This window comes from Rhinopithecus bieti, unplaced genomic scaffold, assembly GCF_001698545.2.
Source record: "Rhinopithecus bieti isolate Rb0 unplaced genomic scaffold, ASM169854v2 scaffold_3875, whole genome shotgun sequence".
NCBI lineage: Eukaryota > Metazoa > Chordata > Mammalia > Primates > Cercopithecidae > Rhinopithecus > Rhinopithecus bieti.
The window spans coordinates 1957604-1973851 of NW_016804422.1; the positions used below are offsets into that span (position 1 = coordinate 1957604).

At 57.3% G+C, this 16248-nt stretch overlaps 3 protein-coding genes across 12 annotated transcripts; 1 reads left to right on the forward strand and 2 right to left on the reverse strand.

The window, feature by feature from the left end:
* Window positions 1–247: 247 nt before the first annotated feature.
* Window positions 248–2520, reverse strand: NDUFAF3 (NADH:ubiquinone oxidoreductase complex assembly factor 3). Of its 4 annotated transcripts, none has more exons than XM_017868139.1 (5): window positions 1312–2520; window positions 996–1188; window positions 768–834; window positions 560–660; window positions 248–480 (listed from the first exon to the last, which is right to left on the reverse strand). In XM_017868139.1, exons 1-5 carry the CDS (start codon window positions 1386–1388, stop codon window positions 364–366), a joined length of 555 nt encoding a protein of 184 aa, XP_017723628.1. In that variant the 5' UTR covers window positions 1389–2520; the 3' UTR covers window positions 248–363. The 4 variants fall into 4 exon arrangements, with proteins under 4 accessions (XP_017723628.1, XP_017723630.1, XP_017723629.1 ...); XM_017868141.1 differs by having other exon boundaries at window positions 2132–2417; XM_017868140.1 differs by having other exon boundaries at window positions 1747–2124.
* On the forward strand, window positions 2460–8014 carry DALRD3 (DALR anticodon binding domain containing 3). Of its 7 annotated transcripts, none has more exons than XM_017868132.1 (12): window positions 2460–2689; window positions 5206–5501; window positions 5655–5911; window positions 6014–6093; window positions 6171–6299; window positions 6672–6745; window positions 6844–6905; window positions 7006–7088; window positions 7175–7354; window positions 7427–7540; window positions 7637–7705; window positions 7802–8014. In XM_017868132.1, the coding sequence occupies exons 3-12, from the start codon at window positions 5695–5697 to the stop codon at window positions 7919–7921; spliced, it is 1128 nt and encodes a 375-aa protein (XP_017723621.1). In that variant the 5' UTR covers window positions 2460–2689; window positions 5206–5501; window positions 5655–5694; the 3' UTR covers window positions 7922–8014. The 7 variants fall into 7 exon arrangements, with proteins under 7 accessions (XP_017723621.1, XP_017723619.1, XP_017723622.1 ...); XM_017868130.1 differs by lacking the exon at window positions 2460–2689 and adding an exon at window positions 4380–5124; XM_017868133.1 differs by lacking the exon at window positions 2460–2689 and adding an exon at window positions 4380–5124 and having other exon boundaries at window positions 7175–7358; window positions 7433–7540; window positions 7802–7897.
* On the reverse strand, window positions 7556–16244 carry WDR6 (WD repeat domain 6). The gene is given in 8 exon segments (XM_017868126.1): window positions 7556–8682; window positions 8783–8901; window positions 9002–9118; window positions 9208–9291; window positions 9385–10539; window positions 10541–10587; window positions 10590–11866; window positions 15921–16244. Coding segments are annotated over 8 exon segments (3453 nt in total). The 5' UTR covers window positions 16111–16244; the 3' UTR covers window positions 7556–8218.
* Window positions 16245–16248: the final 4 nt, after the last annotated feature.

Below are 16248 nucleotides of genomic sequence, written 5' to 3' on the forward strand. Positions count from 1 at the left end.
GGCGGCAGAGCCAGACTCCATCTCAAAAAAATAAAGTCAGCTATTTTGTGAGAAAAGTCATTGAAGTCCTCTCAACTCTGCATGTGAGGAAGTAGGTCTAGAACAGGTAAACATACTACTACCTGGCTTCTGAAAAACTAAGGAATCCTAAGTAATCTAGATAAAAAAGTGACTCCTTGGTTTCCTCACATTCCCCTCCAAGAGCCCAGTGAGACAGCTCCTGGCCAGCAACACACCTGATACAAAATGGGAGAAGTGTATAAATTATTATGTTGATAAGCAAGGTAATTGCCAAAGGGTAGATAAGAGTGAAACCATTGGGAAGTCTGGCAGAGTGCAGTCAGCAGGACAGTTCATGGTGGTTCATTGAGCAGCTTGGCCCAAAGGTTTGAGTGAAGTCCCTCCTGGTGGAGGGATGAGAGCAGCTCCGGTTACTCGGCCTTCATGACACAGGAAGTTGAAGGTGGCACAGGCATTGGGCTGCAAAGAAAAGGCCAGCATCAGCCTGTCTAGCGTCAGGTCTGTGCTCCCCGCAGCATGCCCCACTCCCGGGACTCACCGTGTCCTGCACTTCCACAGCAATGCCCCGCTGCCTCATGGCTTGAAGCACCTGGGGCTGCAGCCTTTCGGTCCGGTCTCCAGTCCCCACCACAACAATCTCTAGGGGAAGGGAGAATGTGGCTAGTCTACGGTTCTGTTGAGAGGCTGGGGTGGGGTCGCCTTTTGGGGCCCAGAATACCTCTGTTCTCCCTCCCCTCCCCCAGTACCTATCCGGGGCTCCAGCATCCAGAAGAGGGAAAAGCTTTCTTCCGTGATGTCCTGGTGGGATCCCACCTGTGCAGGGAGGAGGCACATTTAATACGACAAATCCACGCAGCCTCTCCCCACCTCCATCCACTACAGGAGACAGAGGAAAGCCAAGTTTGCAGGGACACAAGCAGGGTGAGGGCCTGTGACTCTGGGCCTCAGTTTCCTCACTGCGGGCCAGGACTCACGTTCCACTGCACCACCGAGTGCGGGAGCAGAGCGCAGGGCCCGAGCACGCGGTTTCCGTTTATCATGAAGCCGCGGCTGTTGTAGCTGTCGATGTACATGGCCTGAGCGGCCTCGCGTTGCAGCAGAGAGATGTGAGTCCGCTGATACAGCTCGTCATCCGCCGGCGAGAGTCGATGCCCGCGCCGCGGGGCCCTGCGGAGGAAAAGGGTCAGGGGCGTGGGGCCGGGCTGCGCTGCCCGAAAGGCCGGAAGGTGCCGGGCTGGCTGTCGTCGGCCCTAGGGGAGGGATGGTCGAGGGCGCGGGGTCCAGGCTCACCAGGGAAGCTCAACGGGCGGACAGCGCAACGAGGGTCGCGCTCGATACAAGCTACGCAGCGCAAAAGCGGTGGCCATAGCTGACCTACGCGCGGCGAAGTCGTCACCGGCGCCGTTAGTCACCAGGTTGGCGGGGCCCTGCGGAGCCTGACCCAGCGAGGCTGCAGCGCCCCCTGCGTCCCGGAGGGCACCGCACAGCTCCGCCGGCCCAGCAGGCGAGTGTCACCTGTCCGAGGAGGCCGAGTTCCCCGACCTCCAGCGCAGCTCGTGTCAGCACCTGCCGCCCTCCCCGTCCCGGGCCCTTGCCCACAGTCCCAGGGGAGTGGAACACCTGGTAGCGTGGCCGCCCTCAGGGCGTTGCCTGGGCCGAAGCCGCGGCCTGGCCCCCGGGCTCTCAGCTATTAAGCCGCGCTCCCGGGGCGGGGCGGTCGCCCACCTAGTCGTGTCCCGAACACCTGGCCAGGCGGTCGGTGCCAGACTTCTAGCCCCTAATCCCAGCCTTTGGGGCTTCGGGCACCGTGGGCGGGGCAGCCGACTCAAGTTTCTCCGGCTCAGCGCCGAAGCACGCCCGCCCTAACCGCCACCCGCGCGACCGTTGGCCTCTCCACCGCCCGCGGAGAGGGGCGTGGCCGAGCGTGGATTGGCTTCTCAGGTGCTCCAGGGGGCGTGGCCAGATGGTTTCTCCTTAAAAATGGCTCCAAGTCTGCGGGCAGCCAGAGCAAGCGGAAGGGCAAGCTGTGGTAGTGTTGGGGTGACCGTTCGGCTGGGCCAGACCAGGCCGAACCGGACCAGACTTGAAGTAGAAGCGCGTGGAGCATCACCTTGTCCTCGTTCACTCTGCTCGCGTTCCTGGGAGTCCCCCGTCCCCCGTCTTGATCCAAGTCAAGGGCCTACTGGCGCGAGAGTCGCTGGCGCCCGCGCGGGGTTTGGGCATCTCGGCACGCCGGCTCTGTCGTGGCCTCAGGGGAACATTGTCGCGTTCGCTACCCGCGGGGCCGAGCGAGCGGGAAGCTCGGCACAGTCGGGGCCTGGTGGTGGGTCCCCTGGGGCCGGTCGCAATGGGTTTCCGGGGGTCCCGCTGCTGCTCTGTGGACCCGTTCGGCTCCTGGTGCTCTGGGCGCTGGCAGCGTCACCGGACAAAGGCCACGAGCGCGGGGGTGTCCCCAAGGCGGACGCGCGGGTTTACTTCCTCTCCGGCCCCACGGGCGCGCTTCCCTCCTGGCGGATTCCGAAGCCCGCCCCACCACCGTCACCGCACCAGTGGCCCAGGCAGGCTTCGTGGGACCAACAGGGCTAATCCTGCCCCTCGGATCTAATCCGGATCGGGACCCGGTCCCAGGGGAGGCCCCCACCTCCCCTTCTATTGTTCTGGGGCCCAGGTGAGCGTCTTGTTCCCTCTAGAGTCGGTTTCACAGCCTACTCCCGGGTCTTCCTCCTGGGACTGGGGATGGGCGGGTTCTGATGTGGCCCCAGGGCGAGTGACCTGGGGGCAGGAGCTCCCCCGCCCCCCGCCAACGGCTGGACAGCGGGCAACGGAATCCCAAAAGCAGCTGTTGTCTCCAGAGCATTCCAGCTGCGCTTGGATTTCGTCCCCTGCTCTCCTGCCTGAGCAGCGCCCTGGCCCAGATGGGGTGCCCCTGACCCCCAGACATAATTTACTGAGCCGCTTGGGTCTCAGTTCCTCTCAGGTGCGCCCTCAGGCTGGAGGTGATGGGTGTAGAGGTGGGAGACCCGACGCTGGTGGCCATCTCTGGAGCCCTGGGGAGCACTGGCGAGGGAGGGTGGACCCAGGACCTCCGGGTAGGAATGCAATGGTAGTGAGTCCCCGAGGGCTGCCTCAGCCCGCATTTCGCTAAAGATAGCCCTCTACTTCCTGGGGAAAAACCACCCCAACCGTCTTCGTGGATGAGAGTATCTAAAGTCCTCAGTTTGGCTGAGGGTTCCCAACCCTGCTAAGCAGTTGTCTCCAGTTATGCACCTTCAGAATGGAAAGCGCTTTGGAATGACACGATCACTCCCGTTGAGTGGGCCCCCGAGAAGCCATCGGGAATGTCGTGTCCGCCCAGGGCTCTTTCGGCGCCTCCCAGCAGGGCCTCAGCCCTGGCCCAGAAAAGGGCCTTGCCAACAAGCTTTTCCTGCCCCTGGGTTTCCCTGCTCTACGGATTTCCCAACTCTGTACTGAGTTAGCTTCTCTATTAAAAGGAATGGGGGTGGGGTGGGGGGTGAGTATGTTACAGTGAAATGAAAACTTTTGGGAACCTTTGTGGGAGAAAGGAAAAGCTTTCCTATTGGTAGAGGAGCAAGATATTCCAACTGAGGCCTATTTTTCTACTTCTTATGGTCGCATTATTTGGTTGGCCTGTAAATGGCTGTTGCCTAAAACAGGAAGCGTAAGGATCCTTATTAAAGCACACCAGGTTAAAGGAGTCAGAGTCACATTAAAAGCTGGTCATTCTGGGCCGGGCGCAGGGGCTCACGCCTGTAATCCTAGCACTTTGGGAGGCCGAGGCAGGCGGATCACCTGAGGTCGGGAGTTCGAGGCTTGACAAACTTGGAGAAACCCTGTCTCTATTAAAAATATTAAAAATACAAAAGTAGCCGGGCGTGGTGGCACATGCCTGTAATCCCAGCTACTTGGGAGACTGAGGCAGGAGAATCACTTGAACCCGGGAGGGGGAGGTTGCGGTAAGCCAAGATCGCACCACGGCACTCCAGCCTGGGCAACAGGAGCGAAACTCCGTCTCAAAAAAAAAAAAAAAAAAAAAAGCTGGTCATTCTGGAAGGCATCATGATGGTTGTAATTTCTCAGGTATCAAGAGAAGAAAACTGGCAATTGTATCGAGTGCGCATGTATTGGGCATAAAGACGACCCGGGCTGGGCGCAGTGGCTCACGCCTGTAATCCCAGCACTTTCGGAGGCCAAGGCGGGCAGATCACGAAGTCAGGGGTTGGAGACCAGCCAGGCCAACATGGCGAAACACGTCTCTACTAAAAATACAAAAATTAGCCGGGGTGGCGGCGGGCGCCTGTAATCCCAGCTACTCGGGAGGCCGAGGCTGGAGAATCGCTTGAACCCGGGAGGCGGAGGCTGCAGTGAACCGAGATCCTGCCACTGCACTCCAAGCCTCCGTCTCAAAAGAAAAACACCCATATCTCAAACGAGAAAATGCTTGCAAATAACCTGAAACCGCGGAACACTATTCTTTTTAAAACGATGTTTTAAGTAGGTCGTGAAAGTGGCCTTAATGTTATACTGCCTTATTCCAGTGACAAGTATTCATGTGTAAAATGGGAGAAATGAAATGTTATTAACAAAGATGTGAGACATCGATGAGAAGAGACGGTACCCTGTCTGAGCCCCCACCGGGTCGCGAGGATCGTTTTCCTGGTTGAGACCTGGCTACAGCGAAAGAACCCTAGGCCCGGGGAGGACTCTCGAGATTTCAGTTCCAGGGCCGGGCTGTGCAAGTGGACAGCGCTGAAGGGGCGCTGGGGGTGGTAGGTGCAAAGTAGCCTACACGGCTCCTGCTGACGGAATCTGTCCATTTACGGGGACCGCCGCGGCATACCCGCCCCAGCCAGTCGGTCCTTTCCGGAAGTTCACCGCCCTAAATTCTTTTTCCGGTTCCGCTTACTCCTTCCGGTCACCATGGCGACCAGGCGCCTTGGGGTCGGGGAGACGCTGGGGGCCCTCAACGCGGCCCTGGGGCCTGGCAGTACGGTATGGATCAAGGAGACGCGCGCCCGCCACCTGCGTTCCCGAGACTTTCTGGCACCGCACCGCGCGCTGCAGGCGCGCTTCGATGACGGCCAGGTGGGCGTGAGCCGGGCGAGGCCGTGCGGCCGGGAGCTGGGCCCCGTGCCATGGCGCGCTAACACGCCCATTCTCCTGCAGGTGCCCGAGCATTTGCTCCATGTCCTCGCCTGCCTGCAGGGTCCCGGTGTGGCCCCGGTGCTGCGCTGCGCGCCGACTCCTGCGGGTCTGTCTCTCCAACTGCAGCGGCCCGCGGTCTTCGAGCGCGTCCTCAGCGCCGTGGCTGCCTATGCCACGCCCGCCTCGCCTGCCTTGCCGGGCCAGCGCGTCTTACTACACTGCCCAGCACTGCGCAGCTCCGCCTGCGCACTCCGCTTGAGCCAGCTGCGTACGGTGCTCGTGGCTGATCACCTGGCGCGAGCTCTGCGCGCTCACGGGTGAGCGGGGCCGCAGGGCCGGAATGGAGAAGGTGGGACTACCGGGGACCTAGAAAGCGAGCGGCGTCGCCTTTGGGGACAGCGGCTGGAGGTGGGAAGTCGTGGCGAGCTGGACCAACTGCTCAGGCTGAGGCGACCCCCCTCCCTTCCCAGGGTGTGCGTGCGCCTAGTGCCAGCTGTGCAAGATCCGCACATGCTGACCTTCCTGCAGCAACTGCGGGTGGACTGGCCCGCTGCCCCGGAGAGAGCTTCCTCCCACACCCTGAGGAGCCACGCCCTTGAAGAACTTACCTCTGCTCATGACGGGAGGACACTGTCCCCTGGCATCCTAGGCAGACTGTGTCTGAAGGAGCTGGTGGAAGAACAGGGCCGCACAGCTGGCTATGACCCCAACCTGAACAACTGTCTGGGTAGGACCTGTAGCCTAGCAAGGCCAGAAAAGGCAGGAGCGGGTGGGGGTGGGGACATCTCCGCTTCTTGCCAGCCTCAGCACCTGTCTTTTCTCTTTGCAGTGACTGAGGATCTCCTGTCTGTGCTAGCTGAGCTGCAGGAGGCTCTATGGCATTGGCCAGAGGACAGCCACCCAGGCCTGGTTAGTGACTCCCAGCCCTGTAGGTTCTCCCAAACCAAGTATACTGTACTTCCACAGTTATGATTGTCCTCCCTTAGGCTGGGGCCCCAGATACTGGTACAGACAGCTGCCTGGTTGTACATGTTGTTAGCTGTGAGGAGGAGTTCCAGCAACAGAAGTTGGACCTGCTTTGGCGGAAGTTGGTTGACAAGGCTCCACTCAGACAGGTGGGTTAATGATGGTGGAGCGCCCCACCACCTAACCCCCAACCCCAGAGGGCCCTTGAAAACCCACCGAGGGGCTTGTTAGCTGACAGGTCCAGAAACCAACACTTGATCTTGGGGGAGTTGCTGGACTTGAGAGGGCATGTGCAGCAGGTGCCAAAGCTCTGGGGAAGGGGGCTCTGTAGACACATCCCAAGAACACTAAAGACCAGGTTGAGAAGGCCGAACCGTGTGTAGCCTGAGGGGCTGGGTAGAAGGAGTCACTCAACCTGGCAGTTCCAATTTGAGAGAATATGGGCAGAGTAGAGGCACCAGATTTGGGACTTCCTGGAGAGTAGTGCCAACTAGGCTGAGCCCCTGCCATCTTCCTGACAGAAGCACCTGATCTGTGGCCCTGTGAAAGTAACTGGTGCACCTGGCCCTCTGATGACTGCCCCTGAGTACTACAAGTGAGTGAGGCTGGGAGGAACACCAACCTTAGCCAGGGTAGTGTGGGGGGACTCTTCACCCATGACCTTGCCCACTGGCCTCTCTCATCCAAACACAGGTTCCGGCATGCCCAGGTGTGCAAGGCCTCAGCACTGAAGCATGGTGGGGATCTGGCCCAAGGTATGCCTGGGAAACCCTGGCTGTGTTCTGGGTTAGGGGCAGGTTTTTTGCATCCCTGCCTTTGCCTGCAGACTGAATGACCAATCCTATACTCCCTCAGACCCAGGCTGGACAGAGATCTTTGGTGTTCTCTCTGTGGCCACCATCAAGTTTGAGATGCTGAGCACAGCCCCACAGAGTCAGGTGAGCCTGGGAGCCTGACAGGGCCAGTGTTGGGGTACCGGGTGTGGTGGCTGCCTTCTCTCTGCAGCTGTGCTCCTATTCCCCAGCTCTTCCTGGCTCTGGCTGACAACATCTCCACGAAGGGCACAAAGAGTGGCACCTTTGTCATGTATAATTGTGCCCGTCTTACCACACTCTTTGAGAGTTACAAGTGTAGTACGGAACAAGGTCTGTACCCCACTTTTCCTCCTGTTAGCAGTCTGGACTTCTCACTACTACATGATGAGGTGAGTGTCCCTCCCAGTAGCTGGCACAAAGGAAGCCTGGACTTCCCCTCCCAGCACCTTTCTCCCCCACAGGGTGAGTGGTTGTTGCTCTTCAACAATATCCTCCCCTTTCCGGATCTGCTGAGCCAGACAGCAATGCTGGACTGCACAGCCCCAGGGCTCCACATCACTGCACACACAGAGATGGTGAGGCACAACCAGGACACTCTACACTCTATTCTTTATTCTGGCTTGGGGCACAAGAGCAAAGAGATGGGCCAGTGACTCAGTCTCTGTCTCTAGATGTGCAAGTTCCTGGTACAGCTCAGCATGGATTTCAGCTCCTACTACAACCGGGTACACATCCTAGGGGTGAGCACACAGCACAACAGGTTGGGACGTGCAGAGAGGTACAGGGTAAAGACAAAGGAAGCAGAGGATGAGACCAGTAGGCCCCTTCTCTTTCAGGAGCCTCGACCACACCGCTTTGGTCAGATGTTCGTCCGCCTGCAGCTTCTGAGGGCTGTGCGTGAGGTGCTCCATACTGGCCTGGCTATGCTGGGTATCCCTCCACTGAGCCACATCTAAGGCCACAGAGGCTCCAATATTTGGGAATGTTCACAAAGTCATCAACTGGAAAAAAAAAGCAAAAACCCACAGCCAAAATAAATTGGTACTGTTACAAAGTTCTGTCTTGTCATGGGGAGTGGGGCATATTCTTGGCAGCACTCCACTCACCTTCAGCTCCTGGACCGATGTCAGGAACCCGCGGCCGCCACCTCCTCCCCTCAAGGCATGCTGAGCATGGGCACAGACAGCCCATCCCTGCTCCATGCTGTCTGCGAGCAGGCCCCATGCCCAGCACGCCGGCCACCGTGGGATACCTCAGTCATACCAGTTGTAAACCTCAAGCCCCTGACCCCCAAGGGCACAGCGGTGGCCAAACTCAGGGCTCACAGGCCAGCAGTCCATGTCAGCCACATCTGGCACATGGTACACAGTGCTATTCATGAAGGTGGGTTCACCATGCCCCAGACGCCAGAAGGTTAGCCGTTGATCAATGGAGGCTGAGACCATGATGCTTGGGCTTAGGATCTTGAGGCCTGTCACATGGGCAGCATGTGCACAGGGGACACAGTATTCCTCTAGCACACGCAGCTGGGGTACCAGCCCACCCTCTCCCATAGCCTCTTCTAGCTCTAGCATCTCCACAGCAAGCACGAAGACATGGAGGGATCCATCTTCACTGCCACTGGCCACGAGATGGTGGCCCTCACGGGTGGGCAACGTGTGCAGGCTGTTGATACCACAGCTGTGGGCCTGGAGAGTCAGAGAGGGGGTGCCAAGCCCTGAAGGAAGAGGGTAGTTGTCAGGGCCCCACCTGCCACATGTGTGAGGGCTATGTGACAGGTGAGGAGGGGTAGCCACGGTTGCACATTAGCTACTCACGGTAGGGAAGCCCAGGATCCACTGGAGGCTCCAGGACAGTGGAGCCATGGTCTAGCACAGTGGTGAGATCCCAGAAAGCCAGGTTGCCATCAGTAGCTGCGCTGCACAGGAGGAGCCTCCTGGAAGCCAGGAAAAGACAGCCTGGTCAATGACAGAGATGAAGCTCAACAGGAACCCCCCCACCCAGCCCATGCAGGACCATCATCCAGCCCCTCTCACCGTCTCTGGTTGGGTGCCTCATGTGTAAAGGAGTGGACCTTAAGGACACATCGCTTATGGTGGAAGGTTTCAGCAAGGAGCTGCAGAATCCGCCCGGAATCCTGCAAGAGAAAGAGCCTGGGGGGCGGGGGGTGGCCTAGCTCAGAATGCATCCTAAACAACCTTACTTCCTTTGTCTCCCGCCCCACTGGGCCCTGTGCTCTCACCTTACAGCCCCATCACTACAGGCTGCAGCCACAAGGGGGCCAAGGCTGGGCTGGTCAAGTTCACACACAGCAAGGGACATGTACCTGCAGGTACAACACGCAGCTGTCAGGTGGAGCCTGCAAGCCTGGGAGCATCTGCATGACCCATACCACACCCTGCCCAGGAGCATGTATTACCTGGTCTCTGGGTCTGCCTTGACCATTCGATGCCGATTGCGTTGCCGTTCCCAATAGTCATCTAGCCGGTGGGACGAAAGGTGCATGACATGGCAGGCGAGGCGGCTTGGGGTGCTGGGGTCCGGAGTAACCATGATGCTGAAGCAGTGCATCTCAGCCCGTCCCCCCGCAGACACCACATGGGCAGTCAGGCCTGGCTGAGGATCCTGAGGGCCACCTGGGGTGCCAATGCCCCACACAGCCACAGCACGTACAGAGGAGATGTGGTTACAAACAGCTGTGAGTGCGTGGGCTGAGCCTGTGGTTGTAGGGAGTGCTAGGACACAGACAGTAGTGTCCTCACTACAGGTGATCACAATGTCAGTCAAGTCGGGTCCCTCACTGCCAGGCTCCAGGTCATCAGGCTGCATGAAGCTGGGCACTCCATATTCAGGCCCCAGGGTAATGGTGCCCACACGCTTTACACAAGTGATCTCACGGCCATGCAGACCCTCCCGGAGAATCACATGTGGCCGAGTGCAGCCACCCAGAGCCCTGTACAGCATGACATCCCCATCCTTGAGGTAAGCAAAGGCCATGGCCGCCTCAGTATCAGAGAATGCCCACGAACGGTGCCCTCCACCACAGTTGACGATGTGCAGCTTCTCGTGTGAACGGGGGCTCCACACCACAAACTCATTGGCATGGAAACCCAGGATAACCATGCTCCCATCGGGCACTATACGGAGCCCAGCTAGCCAGTTCATGCCTCGACAGGACTTCTGCCTTAGGACTGGCTGGAGCTGGCCGTCTCGTACAAATAGCTGGTAGTAGGCGCCATCGCGCCCTGTGGTATACACATAGCCACCATGGCATGTGACTGAGGTCACACCCTGCTTCCCATGCAGAGAGGGCAGGGTAGACACTGGGCCCAACCCAGTGAAAGCATTCCCACCCCCACTACCACCACTACCCACTCCAGGTGCCCCAGCACCAGCCCCAGTCATGCCTCCCACCCCAGGGTCCTTGAGCAGACCTGGTCTGGAGGGGAACAGTAGCACAGAGCCCCGGCGGTCACCACACACCAGGAAGTCACCTGGGGGTAGGAAGGCACTGCATGTGTGCCATCTCTGCTTGCTTGGGGGCAGCAGGTACCGACAACGTTCTTTGACAAGATGGCCTTGCCAGAGGTGAGGCTGAGATCTCTAGGCAGCTACTTATCCCCACCCAGGGCCCGATGCCAGCAACAGGAGCTCCTCATAACCACGCAGGGCCCAGCTCAAGCTGTGCACCTTCCCAGGAAACAGGGTCTGGTCCACAGCAGCGGTTGGAGTGTTGATGGGGACAATCTTGATACAACCTTCCCCATTGGCCATAGCACACAATCCAAAGCCCTCAGGACCAGGAGCTGCCTCCAGCAGGCAGTAGGACTGGAAATGTTTATCCTCTAACAGTTGCTCCCAGCACTTGACCTCGACGTCATAGAGATACAGGGCCCCTGTATCAGTCACTGCCAGCAGTCGCCAAGAGCCAGCCAGCGTCACAGCCTTGAGGGTACCTGGCCTACTACGGGACTTGAAGCAGAGAGCCGAGACCCCCAATCCCCGGTACCCACGCCTTACCAAGTGCCACAGCCGAATGCCTGAGTCATCACCCCCAGTGATCACCCAGGCCTGCCTCTCATGGGTAGCTATGGCCCGGATCCCACGTCCCTGGTGTCCCCGAAAGGCCTGGAGGATCTCACCTTCATGGCTCCACACCAAGCAGACACAGTCCTCTCCTGCACTGATAAGGTAATTCTCTAGGAGCTTGACCTGCCACACACGGGCGCTGTGCCCAAAGCAGTGCCCAATATTCTGCACTCGACCCCCAGGCACTCGCAGGTCGCCCACCTTCCAGATACGAACGCTTCGGTCTTCTGAAGCTGTAGCCAGCAAACCCTTGCTTTCCAGGTATGACATGCTGAAGATGATGCCCACATGCCCACTGATTCGTCGGTCAGGTGCTACAGGTTTGTTGTCTGCTAAGGCAGTTGCTGGGTACCAGACCAAGAGCTGGTTGGAAACAGCACCTGCCACTATGGTCAGCTCCTTCCAGGCGTCTCCAATCAGGCAGGCTGAAGAGAGGGTGCACCTGTCTGTGCAGGGCACCTCTTGCAGGATGCACCCTACTATAGGATCATATAGCACCACTGAGTTGTGGCCCAGGGCCAAGGCTATATTTCCCTCAAGCCAGCGTGCATCCCAAATCCAGTCAGACATGTTCCACAGGCCAGAGCGCCAAAGCTCCCGGAAGTGGCCCTGTCCCCAGCTAATTTTCACAACTCGGAGTCCCTTGCTTCCAAACACAGCCACCATGGCCTCCAAGTCAAAGTCTCCATTAGGCTCTGGCCGCACCCGGAAGCCATGGATAAGATAGTGGCCAAGCAGGTTCTGTACTCGCTTTATCATCCGCAGATGTCCACCAAAGTCCAAGCTGTACACCAGAACATCGGGACCCTCACCTAGACAGAGGCAAAGAGCCATGTCAGAGCTATGTACCTAACTCTGATGACCCACAGGGAAGAGATGGGGATCAGGGAAACTTCTCGGCATGTAGCCTATGAACGCATCAGGACACACAATCCTGCAGCCTGAATCTTAGAAAATCCTTGGTTGAGAAAATCCTCGGCTGGGTGTGGTGGCTCACGCCTGTAATCCCAGCACTTTGGGAAGCCAAAGAGAGACTCTGTCTCAAAAGAAAAAAAAAGAAAATACTTGATCTCGGCCAGGCGCAGTGGTTCCCGCCTGTAATCCTAGTACTTTGGGAGGCCAAGGCGGATGAATCACCTGAGGTCAGGAGTTCAGGACCAGCCTGGCCAACAAGGTGAAACTCCTTTCTATTAAAAATACAAAAATTAGCCAGGTGTGGTGGCAGGTGCCTGTAACCCCAGCTACTCGGGAGGCTGAGGCAGGAGAATCACTTGAACCCAGCAGGTGGAGGCTGCAGTGAGTCGAGATCGTACCACTTCACTCAGCCTGGGTGAAAGAGCGAAACTCCGTCTCAAAAAAAAAAAAAAGAAAAGAAAAAAGAAAATCCTTGGTCTCAGCTTCAGCTGGACTTTGAGTGCTGACTTTGTGCTTCCCTCATCAGTCACTCTTTTTTTGTTTTGAGACAGAGTCTCACTCTGTCGCTGAGGCTGGAGTGCAGTGGCACTGTGTCGGCTCACTGCAACCTCCATCTCCCGGGTTCAAGCAACTCTCTTGTCTCAGCCTCCTGAGTAGCTTAGCTGGGATTACAGGGGCCCACCGCCATGCCTGGCTAGTTTTTTTTTTTTTTTTTTGAGACAGAGTCTTGCTGTGTTGCCCGGGCTGGAGTGCAGTGGCAGGATCTCGGCCCACTGCAAGCTCCGCCTCCTGCGTTCACGCCATTCTCCCACCTCAGCCTCCCGAGTAGCTGGGACTACACGTGCCTGCCGCCACGCCCGGCTAATTTTTTGTATTTTTAATAGAGACAGGTTTCACCATATTAGCCAGGACGATCTCGATCTCCTGACCTTGTGATCCGCCCACCTCGGCCTCCCAAAGTGCTGGGATTATAGGTGTGAGCCATGGCACCCAGCCAGTTTTTATATTTTTAGTAGAGACAGGGTTTCACCATGTTGGTCAGGCTGGTCTTGAACTCCTGACCTCAGGTGATCCACCCATCTTGGCCTCCCAATGTGCTGGGATTACAGGGATTACAGGTGTGAGCCGTTGTGCCCAGCCTCCTCATCAGTCACTTTTATTTTTTTTTTGAGACGGAGTCTTGCTCTGCCACCCAGGCTGAAGTGTAGTGGCATGATCTTGGCTCTCTGCAAGCTCTGCCTCCTAGGTTCACGCCATTATCTTGCCTCAGCCTCTCAAGTAGCTGGGACTACAGGCACCTGCCACCACGTCCCGCTAATTTTTTGCATTTTTAGTAGAGACGGGGTTTCACTGTGTTAGCCAGGATGGTCTCAATCTCCTGACCTCATGATCCGCCCGCCTCAGCCTCCCAAAGTGCTAGGATTACAAGAGTGAGCTACCACACCCAGCCTCATCAATCACTCTTGATGTTCAGTTCGACCACAAATTTCTCAAACTCAGAGTCTCCTCCTCACCTCACTTTTTTTTAATCAAAAAAAAAGAATAATAGAGATGAGGCCTGATACAGTGGCTCATGCCTGTAATCCCAGCACTTTGGAAGGCAGGAGGATCGCTTAAGCCCAGGAGTTTGAGACCAGCCTGGGCAACATGGTAAAACTCCGCCTCTAAAAGTTATGCAAATTAGCTGGGCATGATGATGCACGCCTGTAGTCCCAGCTACTTGGGAGGCTGAGGTGAGAGCATCTCTTGAGCCCAAGAGGTGGAAGGTGCAGTGACCTGAGATTACACCACTGCACTCCAACCTGAGCGACAGGGCAAGACTCTGACTCAAAAAAATAAAATAAAATAAAATGAGAAGGATTTTGACAATACAAAAAGAAAATAAAAGATGTAAAATGAGAAAGTCTAATCCAGTGGTTCTCCGCAGGGGGCAACTTTCCCCACAGGAGACATCTGGCAATAGCTGCAGACAGTTTTGGCTGTCTCCAGGGGTTGTGCTACTGGCAACTAAGGCCAGGGATGATGCTAAACATCGTACAATGCACAAACAGCCTTCAAACAAAGAATCATCTGGTCTAAAAGGTCAATAGAGGCAAGACTGAGAAAACCCCGGTCTAATCTAACCAGACTGGGTAAGTGTAAGGGGAGGACAACTTGAGGACACAATATTTAGAATTAGGATTCAAGGATAAGCAGCAGTTAGCCAGAGGAAGGGAGGCAGAAGAGGGGGACTGGGAGATGGGGAGGCCGCAGAGTGATGGGAGGGTTTGAAGCTTTCTTGGTGGAGAAAACAGCAAGTATGATTACCCTGAGGTAGGCAAGAGCATTAAGTATGGTAGACGGAACAGGAAATGAAGAGCTCAGGAATAGGCTAGAGAGGCCAGGTGTAGTGGCTCATGCCTGTAATTCCAGCACTTTGGGAGGCTGAGGCAGGCAAATCACTTGAGGTCAGGAGTTTGAGACTAGCCTGGCCAACATGGTGAAGCCCCATCTCTACTAAAAAATACAACAATTAGCTGGGCATGATGGTGGGCACCTGTAATCCCAGCTACTCCAGAGGCTGAGGCAGGAGAATCACTTGAACCTGGGAGGTGGAGGTTGCAGTGAGCCAAGACCGTGCCACTGCGCTCCAGCCTGGGTTGACAGAGCAAGACTGTCTCAAAAAAAAAACCCAAAAAACCCAGAATTGTAGCTATATAAAAGTCACTCTGGAAGCCACAAAAGTGAATTAACTTGCAGTTTCTTAAACTTCATTTCCCAAGTTATTCCCCACCTTAAAACCCTTCAATAGGTTCTCCCCACTGCCCTTAGGGATAAAGTCAGATCAAGGCCTGAAACAATGTGGCCTCTGCTGGCTTGTCCAGCCTCCGAATTTCCTCCCAGGCTCCATTCCTGCTCTAACTTCACAAGAATTCCCTCCTTCCCCCAAAATGACAGATTCTTCCAGCCTCAAGGCCTTTGGTATGCTTACCCTCTGCGAGGAACTCACCCCTTTTCCTAGTTCACTCTTGTGGTTCTTTGAGTTTCTGCTTAGCTGTTCCCCCTCCAGGGGCCTTAGGAGTCTAGCCTGGGTTAGGAACTCCAAGCTCCAAGAACCCCCACACCAGATCGAAACTGGATCATCCCCATCCCAGACACACACCCTCTTAGGACTGGTGACAACTCACTCAAGGCCTGACCGCCAAGGTCCTGCCTCAGGACCCTTATACAACTCAGCAGGACCAACATAGGTCATTAGCGGCTTCATGAAATGACTGTTCGAGACCAGCCTGGACTCTGACACCTCAAGTCCCAGGCCTCGCCTGTCCTTTGCGACCCGGTTCTCCTTGGAGGAACGGACCTCCACACCTGATTTCCTGGACCTCAACCAACTCAGGAGGGGTCTCAGGGCCCGCTTCCCCGGGCACCGCCCCCTACACGTAAAGGTCTCAGCCGCCATTTTCCGCGACGCCATCCTCCTCAGACTCCACCCCCACCTTAGCGGGAAGAGATTCATCCCGCCCTCGAGAGGGCACACCCTTGCCCTCTCCCGACCCCGCCTTCCCCAAGAAGCCACACCCCCGAGGGGCCTCCTCCACCTCCCGGCTCTGCCTGGTCTCCGTTGGAGAGACCAAGCCCCCGCCCATCTCCTAGAAGGGAGCACACCCCCTCAACCTTCCGCTCCCGGGCCTCCGCGTTCCCCTGCACCTTCCCGGGGTTCCACCCGCCCTTTCCATGCGGGCTGAAGTTTATGAAGCGCCGCAGCAGCCACATCAGCTTTGTCTCTCGGGCCCCGCCGTCCTCAGGTTGGCCCTCGTCCCCGCCGTCTCCTGGGCTCCCTTCTCACCTCCGACCGGCCTCAACCTGCTCCCCGTCCTCTCCTCAGGGAATCCTTTTGTCCCTGTGGCACCGGCCCTGGCAGGCGCTGTTTCTTTACCCCTTTCCCCTGGCGTGCCTCAAGCCAAGCCTCACCCGCCAACAGCCGGTCCCCCACGCACTCCAGGCCCGTGACTGGGAGGAGTATAAGCTCCGAGGTTGCCAGCGGGCAAACGTAGTCCTCGAGAGCGTCCATGTCGATCCTCGAGGTGCTGAGGCAGCCACGGCTAAGAAGGGAGCTGAACTCTCGCGAGAACGAGCCTTCCCTGTGCGCCGCGCTGCCCATCAACAGCGCCCTCAGCTACAGGTAGCAGAGACCAGGGCGCCCGCGGCGGTTGTCCAATAACGACCCTTCGTCCCACGCAATCCAGCTCATGATTGGTGGGGCCCGCGGAGGGGCAGCCCTCCCCCCGCCCCCTCACGT